At 39.1% G+C, this 16,117-nt stretch overlaps 1 protein-coding gene across 3 annotated transcripts in view; it reads right to left on the reverse strand.

The window, feature by feature from the left end:
• Positions 1–16,117, reverse strand: part of LOC117995637 (uncharacterized) — a 41,886-nt gene that overhangs the window by 4,019 nt on the left and 21,750 nt on the right. For 2 of the 3 annotated variants that reach the window (XM_069508955.1, XM_069508954.1), the window contains exons 3-5: positions 11,231–11,371; positions 8,574–10,585; positions 16–8,239 (exon numbers count right to left, since the gene is read on the reverse strand). In XM_069508955.1, the coding sequence (XP_069365056.1) occupies positions 16–8,239; positions 8,574–10,566 (10,217 nt within the window). In that variant the 5' untranslated portion in view covers positions 10,567–10,585; positions 11,231–11,371. The remainder of the gene's footprint in view (positions 1–15; positions 8,240–8,573; positions 10,586–11,230; positions 11,372–16,117) is intronic. The other variant, XM_069508956.1, reaches the window with a different exon arrangement.

Genomic DNA, 16,117 nt, shown 5'->3' on the forward strand with positions numbered 1-16,117 from the left:
AAATCAAATGTTTACCTCAGACTTGGGTCCACCTGTGTCTGAATTTGCTTCGCAGCTGCCGCTTGAGATCTACATTTCCTTTTGATTTTGTCAAATTTGTCTTCAAACATGTCTATGTTATCAAATAGGTCCGGGTACATTTTATCTTTTACTTCAGGGTGTCTTTTGGGTTTGGCAGCGGCTGATTCTTCTATTACTTCAAATTTAAAATCTTTTTGATAGTTAGATGTAGACGGCAGTACTTCTGAAACGTTTCCTGTCAGCTCATCCGACGAGTGTATTCGAAGCCTAGCAAATCCTTTTAGACCATTTCCTTCTTTAAGATTAGATATCAAGTCGTATTCCAAATTACGAACTTCATCACTTTCCAATATATTTTTCGCAGTTATAGCATCCATATCTTCGTCACTTTTAATTTCGCATGTATCGTCTAGTCTTTTTTCCAATAACGCCAACTGATCCTCACTCGTCTGCGGACAATTAAAACTGTTACATAGTCGAACTCGTTTAGTTTCAGGTATAATATCTTTTTTATGTGATTGTTTTAACATTTCACAGCAATCTACAAATAGCGCCTCGTCCCTACTTAACTCCCGCCGAGACAATTCCTGTTCCCGGATTGTCCTTTTGACATCGGCTAGAATTTCTTCTAATGTTGGCAAAACAATATCAGAAGTCGGTAAGCTATTCTTTTTTCTTTTGGCTATTTTATCTTGTAATAACTTTAACCTTTCTAACTGTTGTTTATACGCTATTAAATAATTTGGTTCCTCCTCAATTATTACTGCCTTAACTTTCAATTCTACTTCACATAACCTAGATACATGATAAAGAGTCATTTGGTGTCTCAAAAAATTATCAGATCTACGAAATGCTTTTTTACATACGGTGCAAAATCTTGGTTCAAGCTGTTCAGGAGTTGTACTCTTCTTTTTTCTAATACGCTTCGCGGCTTTCTTTGTTGGTGAAACCGGAGATCCCTTCAAATTTTTTGTATCTTCCTTTCTATTATCAGCTGATCCTTTTTTACTACCACGGTCTTTTGTCGCAAAGTAAACATCGTCACTATCATTAGCTATAATATGGAATGTTTCAGATATTTTTTTCGTAGCAAGCAAATTAGATTTACGTGGTTTTCTTTCAGAAAAGAATCCAAAGCTTTCCATAAATTGTTCAGATCGAAGATCTTTTTCATTATCAATTTTATCATCTGCAATTTTTTCTTCTTTCTTATTTATTAAAATAGATCGATTATTCTTTTTTCGCGCCTTCGTCTTATCTTGCCACTTCTCGTTTGAGTCATCAATATTATCATTGCGATTTTTATTACGGCCCATCGTAAGTGATATTTCAGCCAATTTCTTCTCCTTCTCTTCAGCATATTTCTTTAGGGGTACATCACTTTTTGATGAATCGTCAGAATCACTACAGCCATCTTTTGTGTCAAGAAGAGTGTTTTTATGAAAATCAATGTTATCGTTCTGACAGTCGGGCACTTTATCGCTATCGTGAACCAAAGCATCAGTATTAATATCTATTATAGCAGTAGTTGTTTTGCTTAATTTTCGAGTTTTAGCTGCAATTGACGATTTGAAAGAACTAAAACTCATTTTAGCTGATATCTCTTTTCTCTCTGTTTTATCTACCATATCTTCCAAGTCGATGTCATAAGGATCATAAAAATCGGCGCCAGAAGATTTCACAACAACAGATTTAGAACGTGCACGTCTAGCTGGTTTGTTATAACAAGTAACGTTTTTAGATGTAACTGTACAGTTTTCAGGACTTTTTATTTGTACTGTACTTCCCATTTCGTCTTCTTTACTGATAGTTGCACCTACGATACTTTCATTCTCATCGTTTAATTTACATTTCTTTGGCTTTGAACTTTGCAAGGAATCATGTCTTACCGGAGAACAGGATTTTCTTTTTTCAACTGACAAAGATTTTGGACTTGTGATAGAAGACTCCAAATTAGTAGGTGAACGTATACAGTCAACATCTACTTCACTCGTATCTTTTTTAACCAATTCTTCACCAATCTTAGGCGATATTTCAGAAACCATATCATTCATCATCAAGGGTGTTTCTTTATTTTCTACTATATTCTGGTTTACTTCATTTTCTGTATTGACTTTCTGTTGTAACTTTACATCTTCGTCTAAAGACTTAGTTTGATTACCTAAAGACTTTTTCTTTTTTGATTTTCTTTTACATTGGGGGGATATTTTTCGTCTATTGGTAGTTGTATGTCGTGCATTTATATATTTTTTTGCAGAAGAGTCCTCATTAACTGTACTACTGTCACACTCTGCCGGCAACTTTGTTTGTGTTTCCAAACGTGGATCTTTTTGTTTTTCTGAAGCGATACAAAAAGTTAAATTATTTTTGTTTTCGTTTAGAATTGGAATTGTTAAAGTTTTACTAGAGTTTTCTTCGACCAGTTTTGGGTCAGTATTTAAAGACGTTTTGTCGAAGGTGCCTTCTACATTTTCTGGGTTAGTGTATAAAGGCATTTTATGCAAGTTCTTTTCAACTATCATTGAGGCAACATTCAAAGATGTTTTATTGTGGTTTTCCTCATCCAACAAAAGTTTCGAAAATATTAACTGTTTTTTAGTAAGCGGAGCTCTTTGTTCATGAGCATTATCTCGACAAGTAGGATTGACAGATATAGTGGAGTTACTATCAATAAATAATGATTTGCCACGCCTACTGCGACGTAAAGGTGTTACGTTTGTTTCTTCTGCCTCAGAATATGTATTAGTAGCAGCACAAAGTTCAATACTAACTTTTTTACTTTTCATACATTTTTCACCACTTATGTCTTTAGATTTGTCTGTTTTACTCAAGGAATGAAGTTTAAGATCGTCGCTCTTAGTTTCTAGGATTTCATTCTGGTTTTCGGATACATCTGCGGTGCTTAAAACTATTTCAGTTTCAGTAACTGCTTGAGGTTGTGGTAAGTGTTCAACACAAGACGAATTTAAAGAATTTTGAGGCTGCTTAAGTTTTGTATCATTCTGTTTTGGGTAGCTTTTTTCACTGTCAACTTTATTGATTTCTGAAATTTCATTGACGGATTGGCCACATGCTGTATTTATTTCTAACATTTTCTTACTTTTATCTTTCTTTACTGGCGGATTTGGACAGTCCACATTATTGATATCGGTATTAACCATTGTATTTGATGAAGATAAATTAGGTTCTTGGTCAATAGGTCTCAATTTAAATGATTCTTCGGGAGATTCCGTATTTTTCATTATGTCAGAAGAAACATTGTTTTCTTTATTAATTTCATTTTCGTAAGCATTATTGTCATTTGTTTGATCTTTTCTATCCGAGTATTTGATAGTTTGTGCATTGTTGAGGCGTCTCCCTTTTTTAGCATTCTTTTTACCATAGGACACCTTATCAATTAAATTGCTTTCATTACATACACGGTCCTTATTTATTAAACTAATTTCGCTAACCATAGGCGTAGGTGTACTTTTCGTCAATTTAAGGTTATCTTTTATTAAAGATTTATCACCTGAAATCTCTTTAGATTTAGTTATTTTCTTAGGTTTTCTTTTCTTTTTATTTCCTGAGAGTTTTCTTTGAACATCTATTTTTGTATTCTGGTGAGAATTAGAAACTAAATTTGAATCTTTCTGTTTTTGCTTTACTATAACAGCCAGTGAAATATCATCTTCAGAGTCTTCATCTTCTATCAAAGTCGAATCTTTAGGAGCATTGAACGACGGCTGCTTTTCGATTATGTTATTTTCTTTCGGAGGCACATCGTGAATGGCTTTTGTCTTATCATTTATATCAAAGTCACTACATGGTTCTTTTGAAGATGAGACATTTATTGTTTCTCCTGGAGTTGTAGTAGAATTGTCATTGCAAACGATAGCAGGACATTCATTATTAAAATTGGAATTCATATCTTTTGAAAGAGTAGAGGTTACTAAATTTGTTTTATCAGTTACAGTAGGAACCTTGTCATTGTCTTTCTTTTCAATCAACTTCACTGCCTTTTGATGTTGTTCAGTAGGAGATTCCATGGCCGTTTCAGATGTCCTTAGTACGGGACGATGCTGAGTACTACTAACCTCAGCTTGTTGAATAGCCATAGGACTAATATTTTCTGATTCTTTACTAGTGTCATCTTGTACATTTATAGTAAGGGACGATTTGTTTTGTTTGCTGATCATTGTATTTTCCGATACCATAGAGCGATGTCTTTCAGAGGGTGTTTTGATACGCACTGCCCTTAAGCTCGCAGTTTTGTCACTGCTCGTCTTTTGCACATTTGATTTAGAAATAACTGCGGTTGAAGCTATATCTTTAGTTGGTGCATCAATTATATTTGTGTAAATAACAGATTCTAAATTTGTTGATTCTCTATTTTCTGATGAATTTTCATCCACAGTTAAATCAATTACCCTGTCTGGGTCATTCTTTTCAATGATGTTTGTTAATCTTTTCGCAGCCAGCATGCTTGAGCCAACACTTAATTTATTTGAATCAACACTCGTTGAAGACGTTTGTTCCTTGATTGACGCTCGGGACTTTTTCGTATTATACATCTGAATATCACTTCCTTCTTGAGACTGAACTGAATATCGCTCGGACAACTGAGGAGTTGGCGGTGTCAGAAGTATCGAACTTGACACAGAAATTGGTGACGATTCAGAAAATTGAAAGTTTTTAGATGATGAAGAAAAAGTGTTATTCACTCGTTCATCTTCAGAATTAGCCTCAAGCTTGAACTCTTTTGTCACTTGATTAACTGCTTTTGTATTTCCCGAAGATCCTGAGTTGCACGTTACGCCTTCAACTGTTTTAGAATGAGATGCAGGCGACGTTGATGTCGATACGTATTGGGGTAATACGTTCAAAAGTTGGTTTCGATGGTCAACAGGCATAGTACCCAATATCTCCACAAGCTCTTTGGGTAACATTGCGATTTTTCTAGCAGTTTCAGGATCTTGATCTGAATTTGCAGTACTATTGCTAACATTGTTTGTTTCTAGTTTTTTTTCATCTGTCTCCCTTGTAGAAGTTGTTGTAGTCAGAGTATTGCTCACTGGTAACTTTTTCGATTCTGGATTTTTATCATCGGAAGACGTTAGTGGATTATGCGTCTCAGACAATTTACTGCAATGTGTCTCATTATTGTCCGTTGTTATATTTAATGTTTCTATATTTTTATTAATTGTGAGTGTATTTATATTTGATGCCACTGTATATATAGGTTCAGTAATAGAAACAGAAATAGAATTGTTCGCTATAGTGTAAGCCGACGCAGTCATCTCATTTTCTGGTTTTTTCGAAATCCGCGACGAGTTGCGACTCGTACTTTCGATGGTTGTATTTGAAACTAAACTTAACGGCATTTCGGAGTGGGAGTAATCGATTTGTTCAAAGTTGTTGTTTTTGCTTTTGTTCACTGCACCGTCATGGGTTGATAAATCCTGTGTTTCACGAGCTGTCAAAGCTGTGTTCAATGTAGTGTCGAAATGTTGTGAGGGTTCACCATATGAAATTGACTGTCGATTTCTCGGTCTTGTGAAATTGGTTTCTGAAGGAGTTTGCATTGGCCGATTATAGCGATAGTCAATAAGTTGATCAGAACTCAAGCAATGCGGCGCTTGTTGGGTATCATAGTTATCATAATTGCAAGCTGTGTTAGTAATAGTGGCACCTGAGGTTGGCATAAATGGTCTACTTTTTCCAGACAAATCAGCCGGAACATTTTCATCATTATCTGCATTGCCTGTATACGCATTCAGATGCATCGGTTCTTCCATGATGCACATATTAGATCTACTCATGCTTCTTCTACTTGAAAAGTCACCGGGCACTTCATTTTCGACCACCACTATCCTTTCAGAATTTTCGTCAAAATATTCGTGTACAATAATACACCTATCTTCAACATGTCTCATCGGGTTGGAAAAATCTCGAATATAATTTATCGGTAAACGGCCTTGACCTTCTGCCGTTTTTTCATAGGAATCAGTAGGCGTACTGTAATCTCTTCTGTTCATTGATAAGTCAGTGGGGAAATCTTCGTCACGTCTTACGGATAAATCAGTAGCATTGTCTTCTTCTGCTTCGTTATTAACTAATTCTGGAGGCAACGGCGTGTAACTCGATTGAAAAGATGCATGAGCGTAATTGATGCGCAAGTCTACAACATCGTCACTGCTTAAGTGCGTGTCTCTGACAGGCAATGGTCCTACATTTTTATTAGATAAATCTAATGTCTCATAGGTGTCGTACGCCACAACAGGAAATTGTTCTGGTGGAACATATTGAACGGAATCTTCTTTGTTCGTTATCTTATTTGATAAATCCAAGGGGCCGGAAGGGGCAGCATCGTTTTGCATAGTGTAATGTGTATGAGGAATATCAATACTACTCGTGTATTCCACAACAGGCGTGTTACGTGATAAAATCGGTGATCGATGTTCTTCCGACGACCTGTTTACGGGCGATGTTCTTTTTTCAATAATTAAGCATGCCGATGTATCTTCTGCTACAACTCCTTGAGAATAAGGTTCAATAAATTTTTCTGCACGGGCCACTGATTTACATGATTGGGCAGTTTTTACATTATTTTTATCAGTGTTTCTCCTATTTGATGTAGAATTTATAACTGATTTACTGTGGTTACTTTGCTTAGTTTGTTTGTGTGGTTGATTACTACTCAATTCTATACTTTTTCCCCGCAGCGTCACATTATCTTTAGTTTTAGACCTCGTAGATTGAACATTGGTAGATTCTTTGTTTTTCTGGCTATCTCTGCGATTATTTTTCTTAGGCGTGCTATGGTGTGTTGATACACTAGGATAAGGATTAAATTCAACGAATTTCGTCAGGTCTTTGCTTTTACTTAATAATTCTAGATTCATAGCATGTTGAAGCAATAGATCATTAGTGGGTACGAGAGAATTTCGTCGTCGAGAAGATTCACGTTTGGTATAATTTTGGGTAATATTCTGAGCAGTCAGCATTTGGCTATCATAGTAAAACTGTCTCCATTGCATCAATTCATCATTAGATAAAAAAATTTCTGCTTTGTCGCTACGGGAACTAAGTCCATGCCGTGTCGAACTAGACCTTCGAGTCACCCTACTTTTGCTAGCTGAAGATGGCGCATTTTCCTCTACAGCTTTCTTTGGAATATGCTCGTGAACATAATCTGATCTTTGTGTGTAATCTGCATTTAACTCAGTCGTAGAATGTCGTCGCTCAACAACAATCGGCTCTGGATCCAAAGGCTCATCGTCGCCGCACTGAACAGATACGTGGCCTGGCAATGTGCTTGTATTCGGCTCCACTAATTTATTCTTCAACATCGCTATACAATCATTTAATCCCTTTCTTGGTTTATTTAGCTTACTTTTCTGATAAGCTTGGAGATCTAACGGCCGGCGATGGTTAAAATGTAAAGGCGGTTTATCCAACTTGGTTACAACTGCTTCATTTTCAAAAAGCATTCTTTGCCCTGCTGGTAAATGTTGGTTAACGTTGTTGCATTCTTGCTGGACTAAAAACAAATGGTGAAATTGAACAGATTTGTCGTGTGTTTCAGAGCTCGCCGTCAGACTGGCAATTGAATGCTTTAAAGGGGCATTTTGTGACGGAGCAAAGGAATCTCGAGAGTTACTGTTCTGGCCACTGTTGGGATCGGGACTTTGATTGTCTCGACTATTTGAGTTATTATTGGAGCGACTGCTGTGCCCTCTCGTATTGTAGGAACCATCGCTAATATTAATTCTTTCTGGATTGTTTTCTATTGACAATTGTTCTACTTGCACACTGTCCTTCTCACTGTCTGTCGGAGGAGTTTCCACAACAGCAGGGACTTTTACTTTTGGGTCCTTTTGAAGAACGATTTTCCTTTTTGATTTGGTTACAGTATTTTTATTGAAAGAATCGTTTTTGCGTATTATTTTGGATACAACACGTTTTGCAGTGGTTTTAAACGGCCTTCCGGGAGGGCGGTCGTCAGGATTGCGTGAATGCTTCTTGGAACCTTCGCCACCGGCACTAGCTGTAGTAACTTCAGACGAACTCTCTCTTTGGGAATTTTTGGTATCGTCAGTCATTCTTTTCTTCATAACTAGTTTGTTTCTTGTTAGTTTAAGATTTCTCCGGGGGCGGACTGTCGGATTTAACGGTTTCACCATAACGCGATGACGTTTAGCAGGTAAATCGGCTAACATTTTACGTATAGTTTCAGCTGCAACAAGACGAAACAGTTTAATCATAGCCAATAAGTAAGAACTCAAGAAATTTATTACGAATAAAAATTGAAGATAAATAGAATAAAGGAAAAGCTGACTAACTGACTGACTCTATCAATGCACAGCTCAAACCACTACACGGATCGGGCTGAAATTTGGCATGCAGATAGCTATTATAACGTAGACATGCGTTAAGACAGGATTATTAAAAATTCAACCCCCAAGAGGGTAAAATGCTAATTTCAAAATTTTTGTACTTGACGCGGACGAAGTCGCGGGCATAAGCTAGTTTAATATAAATGATTAACACAATATTATGTAGAAACTTACCATCCCCAACCTCGGTTCTTATCCTCGGCCTGGATCTCAAGTGATTTTTACGACTGTGTCGCGTTCTAATGTCCTTGCGTATTTTCTTGCGTATCGTGTTATCCGGAAGGCGCGGACGTCGCTTGCGGACTCCGAACGGACGATGCCTGCATTTCCTGCGAACTGTAGGCGTATCTCCCGCGCAATCTAGCATGTGTTGATGCAAATCTTCTATCGATATGGGCTTTCTGCACTTGGTACATTCCCGGAACCCTCGAAGAGGGCGAGTTCGATTGTTTATCTGGCTAGGAGGCACATACAAGTGTTTCAATATGTCGGAGTTCAGAAGCACGTCTCCGACAATTTCATAATGTTGTATCTGAGCATTCGGATGCTCCGCAGATATGTGCGAGGAGAGCCCTTTGGAGTCGCGAGTCTGCGCGCCGCACGCGCAGCAGACGTAGCAACGCGGCCGCACCCACTCGCCGCTCAGCACCGCCGGCTTCAGGGCGAAGCTCGGCGCGGTGGGCACCAAGCCCAGGAAGGCGGGGAACTCGGCGGGCGAACGGCCCGGCGCAGGAGGCCCCGTATATTTGACCACCTGAGATGTCGACGCAGGCAACTCTCTGCTTTCGAGTATTTCTTTCAACTCTTTTCCAATAATGTTTTGCTTTTCAGTCTTCTTTTGTACTGGTGATTTGTTGAATTTGCTTTCATATTTACGCCTCATGCACAGCTGAGTCCATATGTCTAGACTGGAAACCAGAGATATGATGCAATTGTTGGTGTGCGAGTCGCGTTTGAGCTGCTCGGGGCTCATGAGGCTCTTGTCGTTTTCCAGATTGTCCCATTTCCATTTGTGCTTGGGCGCTATCGCCCGCGGCATGTACCCGTCGAAGCCGTGCCGGGAGAACTGCTCGCTTGCCAGCAGTATCGGGAATCCTTCTACGGTATTGATCGCAACGATGTTTTTAGCTTTTCTGGTTTTTATCGTGTTCTCCGGGTCAGGATTGAAATTACAAGAACCATCGAGAAACTTAGTTAAATTTTCTTGAACGTTGCTAGCGACTTTTGAATAAAAACTCGTATCAAAACATTTTTCAAACTTTTGATGCGAGTCGTCATTATTTTTCAGCCATTCCCTGGCAGTGGATTCCCCGGTTCTGGGGGATCTGTGCACAACTCCTAACCTCGAGAGTATTTGGTCGGCATCAGTGTTTTGAAAGGAAAAATTCGGTGGTCCTCTTTTATTCCATTGCAAATCGTCTAAGATGATCACTGCATTTTTTTCGACGACTGCGCCATTAACTAAGCTCTTGCCGGGAGGCAGAATGAAATTCGTAATAATGTTATCCTCGATGTCGGCCAGGTCGTGGTCGACGTGAGAAGGTTTCAGTTCGCAGGAGATCACAATACCGTTGAAACCTTGTTCTTCAGGAGAATCTCTAGCATCGTTCCCGAAGTCGTTACGTCCGGTGATATTGATGTTCTTTTTGGGGGTTACTTTTTGGCGCAATTTGTTACGATATGGTAACTTTTGTTTATCACAAACGTTGAGTTTGTGTTCGGCCAGCTCGGCCGTCGACGGGAACCGGGTGTGGCAGTCGTAGCAAGCGAAGTATTGGTTGGGATGGCTGTCGACCATGTGTCGGATGACGTCACGAGCGTCCGCCTCGCTGTGGGCGCAGAAGAGGCAGCCGAGCGCGCTGTCGTGTTTCGCCGCGGAGAGATGCGTGCGTCGCACGTGGTTGGAGAGGGCCTGCTTAGAGAAGTAAGTCTTATCGCAATAGGGGCAGAGAGTTTGCGTGGCGGGAGAGTCAGCCTTGTCGGTGAGATCATCTGGTTTGTTTGGAGAAGCTTTGGACGGTGTGCTCGTTCTCTTGGGTTTGTCCAGAGCTGGTTTGGTATCGGGCTTGCGAGTGTTCTTAGAAGTTTTGGGACTAGGTATGATAGATTTTCGCGGTCTCAATCTCCCATTTAGACCAGACGATGGTTCAGCTTCACCCGTATTCATCGTGTCCGGTTCCACAGGCCTGAAAATAACATAATCATATTAAAATGTAAAAATAGTTAACCCACCTGTGGAAACTATACATCTAATAAAGGGTAGTGCAATGGTAACATGCAATGTAACATCAAAGGAGCATTTCATCAGTGTGGACGTAGCGTTGTCTGCTGAAGTAGCTTTGTCCATACCTAGTTCAGTTCGTGTTCGCGCGCGTCTCCACACCACCCGTTCACATATTGGCGCTCTGAGCACACTGCGCGCTTCTTTATATTCGTTCGTAGAACCGATCAACAATCCCGGATCGGTCTGCGCGACTTGAAATGCTCGTAGCGTGCGCATGCAATGCAGATCGCAAGGCGTCCACAAATTGTTACAAAGTGTGTTACTTGTACTTATGTGGACGGCAAATTCTTTAATCTTATGTTATACTAGCGAACCGCCCTGACTTCGCGCGGCTAGCTTATTACAATTTTCGTAGAGATCTCTATTTTTACTAAAATAGTATAGCCTATGTCACTCAAAGATAATGTAGCTTTCTACTGGTGAAAGAATTTTCAAAATCGGTTCAGTAATTATAGAGATTACTTCCTACAAACAAACTTACAAAGTTTACCTCTTTATAATTTGAGTGTACCTAGATTGCATGTTACGTAACAGCTACAATACTCACGTGGTCAGCAAGAACAGATCATCGGGTGTGAGGTCATCTAAACGATCGTCTGATGCGAACGGGTCCGGCGCGATGATGTGCGGGTCCGCCGCTACATCATGCTTACTCTTTCCCGTCGTCAATAAACCATCTGGCGGGTATCTGGACCAAATATTGTAAAATACAAGTACAGTGGAAACTCGATTAACCGGACTAGCCAGAGCCTCAATAGCTCAACCGGTATAGGAGTGGACTGAAAACCGAAAGGTCGACGGTTCAAACCCCGCCCGTTGCACTATTGTCGTACCTACTCCTAGCACAAGCTTGACGCTTAATTGGAGAGGAAAGGGGAATATTAGTCATTTAAAAAATGGCTAATATTCTTTTTTAAAAATAAAAAAAAAAATAAAAAAAAAAATTGTTGTCGTTATAGGGATTCGGATAATCGAAAATCCAGATAATTTGGCATAGATATAAATGACAAGATATGCCCAAGCGAACAAAATTTTTCGCGGTTTTGGAACCAAATAAATCAGCGCCACCTCTTAGATACTAAATGAACGACCCGTTTGAAATCCAGACGTCACTGAGGTTGCATTGGTGCTAAATAAACATTTTAGGACCAATGACTCAAAATAAATTTCATTCACAAAAATTATCCAGTTTTCATTTCATACATATTATAGCAAAAACATGATTGAAGCTAGCATTTTTAAATTTTCAGAACGATAAACGAAACTGCCAGGTATCTGCTCAAACGAAAAAGTAATGTGAAATATTATTATGAAAACTAAAACGAAAAATCCGAACGTCAAAGAGACGTTTGAATTTTATTTTTATATAAAGTAAAATATCACCCATTCGCGTCCTCCCACCCTTGCTGCGTTAGGATTACCCCTTTCCCTCCCACTCACGCCTGCCCTTTCCACTATCCCCCCTATAAGTCCGTGATAGGTTGTGATTGCAATCGGGGTATGAGGCAGGGTGACGCCCCGCACAGCCGCGAGTCACCAGCACTCGCCCGCACCGGGGTTAACACGGGGACTGTGTGGGACTTTCCTTCCCCGATTGCCACCTTGATCTGTCGTGTACTATCACAGCACAGAGTCTATTCAGACGGCACCACAGCGGCAATGACCCCGCGAAAATGAAAAGTTAAAAATTAATTCCCGGGATCGAACCCCCGACCTATATATATATATATATGTCAATGTATATGAGGCGGACGTCTTAACCACTAGGCTTTCACGGCTCTATCACCAATATCAATTCACATAAATTTAACTTAACTTTTGCTATTCATAAAACATACAATGTAAATGCATATTAGGTACATATATATACTAGGTATGTATGTATAAAGTATATTTTTTTTTAAATAAATATAATTTGAATTTCTCAGAAAAAACGTGGTGTGCTGGAAAAGTTAAATATTATCTACTCCAAAATTTCATACAAATCTTTACTGTAATTTCCGACAGATCAATTACATAATATATCATAATATATACAAGAATCGCTCGTTTAAAGTAAATCCATATCTATACTTATATTATAAATGCGAAAGTGTGTCTGTCTGTCTGTCTGCTAGCTTTTGATGAAATTTGGCACACATAGCTTGCATCCCGGGGAAGCATATAGGCTACTTTTTATCCCGGAAAATCAAAGAGTTCCCGCGGGTTTTGAAAAACGTAATTCCACGCGGACGGAGTCGCGGGCATCAGCTAATGATAAATAAATAAATACAAACACACATTACAATAAACATGAATTGCAATCATATACACAGAAAATAAAATTTAAATATAAGAATCACCTAAAATCAACTAAACCTATATATTAAAGATGAATATTTAAATTAAATTGGATGATTTATTTTTGTTTTATTCGTTATTGTCGGGACAAAATATATATGTATAAAAGACTAGCTGATGCCCACGACTTTGTCCGCGTGGAATTAGGTTTTTTAAAAACCTCCTTGGGAACTCTTTGATTTTCCGGGATAAAAAGTCTATATATCAGCCTATGTCACTCTCCAGGTTTTTATCTATACCCATGCAAAAAATCACGTCAATCCGTTGCACCGTTGCGACGTGATTGAAGGACAAACCAATACACTTTCGCATTTATAATAAGGGTACTGATTTCTTTTTAAAATCCACGGGAAAAGACAGTTCCCGCGGAACGCAGACGAAGTCGCGGCCAACAGCTAGTAATAACTAAAGCACAACGTTTTACATTCAGAGAGCGACAAGTAGAAACGCCCTCGCATCGACACGCCAGCTTTTTTTTTAATTTATTCATGAGAATGCAAGTGATATAAAGTTAGAATATCAGTTTTAGAGCCTTAAGGCGGCGGTTACGCACTCATCCGATCCGAGTCCGTGAAAATACGTTCCTTTTTGTTTTGTATGGGAGCTTATAATATGACATATGTCGTAGATAATTTGTATATCTGTATTTTCACGAATTCGGATCGGATGAGTGCTGATCCCTGTTATCCGTGAGAATATCTCAGATGTGCCTCGGATTGAAATCGGACATATGACGTACATATGTCAAATATGTCCACTGAATAGCTTGGATTTGGATCAGAGATCGGATTAGTGCGTAAGCAATATCCGAGTTCGGGCCGAGTTTTTTCATATCCGTATTTTCACGGATTTAGCTATTCGATTTTTTTTCAAATCGTAAAATAATGATAACATATTAAGATGATAGTGATGTATGTGGTTCAGTTGTGTCATGTGAATGGGTCAATGAACCAGTTCCTGCGTCCAGTGGCGTGCACACTGCACAGGTATTCAAGCCTGAGTAGGGAAATAGGTATGAACTATTCAGACATTGTGAAAAATAAGCATTGAGTTATTAGGACTAGGTTCACTAGGGTACGCAGTGTATTTATGCCTCTATGACCACGCCACTGCCTGCTTCTCTGTTTAAGATTGAACTCACACAAGCCGAAAAAAAAGGAAGCATTATAAAACTGGTAAATAATTACTAAAATAAAATAAGTACCTAGAGCTAGGTAAGATTGGTATAATAATGCTTTAAAAAGGGTTTAAGGATATGATTTACGTAAATATATATTTTATTGAGTAAGTTGGTGGTGGTGAGTTATTTTTATACCATTAATTTCATTGAACCATCGACTCACAATGTTAGACACCTTTCCAAAGTTACCCGTAGCTACTGTACCAACCCAGTTGGTGATTCTTTATGCCCCCCGCAGTATTTATTTTTCATAAAAATCTGGTAGCACTGGAAACGTCAAAAACACGCCGATTCTCTATCTCTTGTCATTGTCTAAACTAAATTTAGAGTATCTTCTTTTTTATTTTCAATATTGCTAAAAGAGGACGGAACATGAATTTTACATTGAAAGACTAAGTTTTAATGCTCGCTATAAATTTAAACAAAAGGCTCGTGACTGGCACCTAAAGTCAGAAGGTTTGACAGCTCTAAATTAAATTTAAAACTGTCAAACGTCTTTTTCATATTACATTAGTAAGTAGAGGATGCGAATACTCTAAAATTTAGGTGTGCTCAGAATCAGTACCAATGTCTCGTATTACTATTTAGAAGTTTTAGATTACGCATGTTGAGTTAGCCTTAGCTATAGTGTGCATTGATTGTCTTAAGGTTATATAAGTTGTCATATAAATAATTCTTTGTATACCGTTGGCTTCCTATTAAAATCAAAGTAACGCCTACGAGACGAGATAAAGAATGTAAACAAACTGACAATATTATTGCGTATGAGAGATAAGGATAGCGATAATAATCGCTCGCTTTCGCATGCAACTTAGTAACGGTCAGTTTGTTTACGTATTATATTTCGTCGCGTGAGATAGAATAGTATTGTCACGGTAATATTATCATACAGTATTCCAACTTCATACAAACGGACGAAACGCGAGCTATACCTACGCGCCTCGATCTCGGGATGTGCTCGGGACACTGCCAGTCGCGACTGTGCCGCAGTGACGAACGGATGGTGTTTTGTTTTTTAATAACCGCGCGATTTTTCCACTAAAATAAGTTCAAATACATATGTAGTATGGCGGGTAAGAAATATTATGCTGTTTTTGGTTCCATGAATTCTTCATTAACGCATCCAGAGATAAGTTTTTTTAAATTACCTGGAAAGGCGTGCAGCCGCATGTTTACGTACCGCGCTGCTGTAGGTATTTATTTCAAAGATACTGCCGAGTTACGATACTGTATGATAACATTACCGTGGTATTGTCGAATCAGCCGCGGCAAGTCAGAGTCAGCGCGGTGTGTGTGTGTGCGTGCGTCTGTTTTACCGTGTATAAGTGTGTGAAAATTAAAGAGGAACATAACATCTCAGCAACGCATTCGCAAGCACGCAGAGCTTTGATGGATAAATCGGCAATGCACAACAAACATTTGGAAAAAGCAACATTTACGGCGATTACGCACTGCACTTCCGTCATCCGAGTTCTATCCGTTATCCGTGAGAATACGAGCGATTATCTACGACACATGTCATAAGCTCCTATACAAAACAAAAAGGAACGTATTTTCACGGACTCGGATCGGATGAGTGCGTAACCGCCGTTACTTAACTAAAGTTATTAAGAATATTTTTGTCGACCTCCCTCGCGCAATGGTAAGCGCTATTTGTATGAGCGGCGATAGCCTAGTGGTTAAAACGTCGGCCTCCAAGTCGGGGGAGTCCAGGGCTCGATCCCGGGCACGCATTTTTTTGAGTGATGTGCGTTTTAAGCAATTATCACTTCCTTTAACGGTGAAGGAAACCGTCGTGAAACCTGCATGCCTGAGAGTTCTCCGTAATTTTCTCAAAGGTGTGTCTGCCAATCGGCAAACTCACGGCCAGCATGGCATGATGGACAAAGTCGAAGGCTTTAGTCAAATCCATAA

This window comes from Maniola hyperantus, chromosome Z (genome assembly GCF_902806685.2).
Source record: "Maniola hyperantus chromosome Z, iAphHyp1.2, whole genome shotgun sequence".
NCBI lineage: Eukaryota > Metazoa > Arthropoda > Insecta > Lepidoptera > Nymphalidae > Maniola > Maniola hyperantus.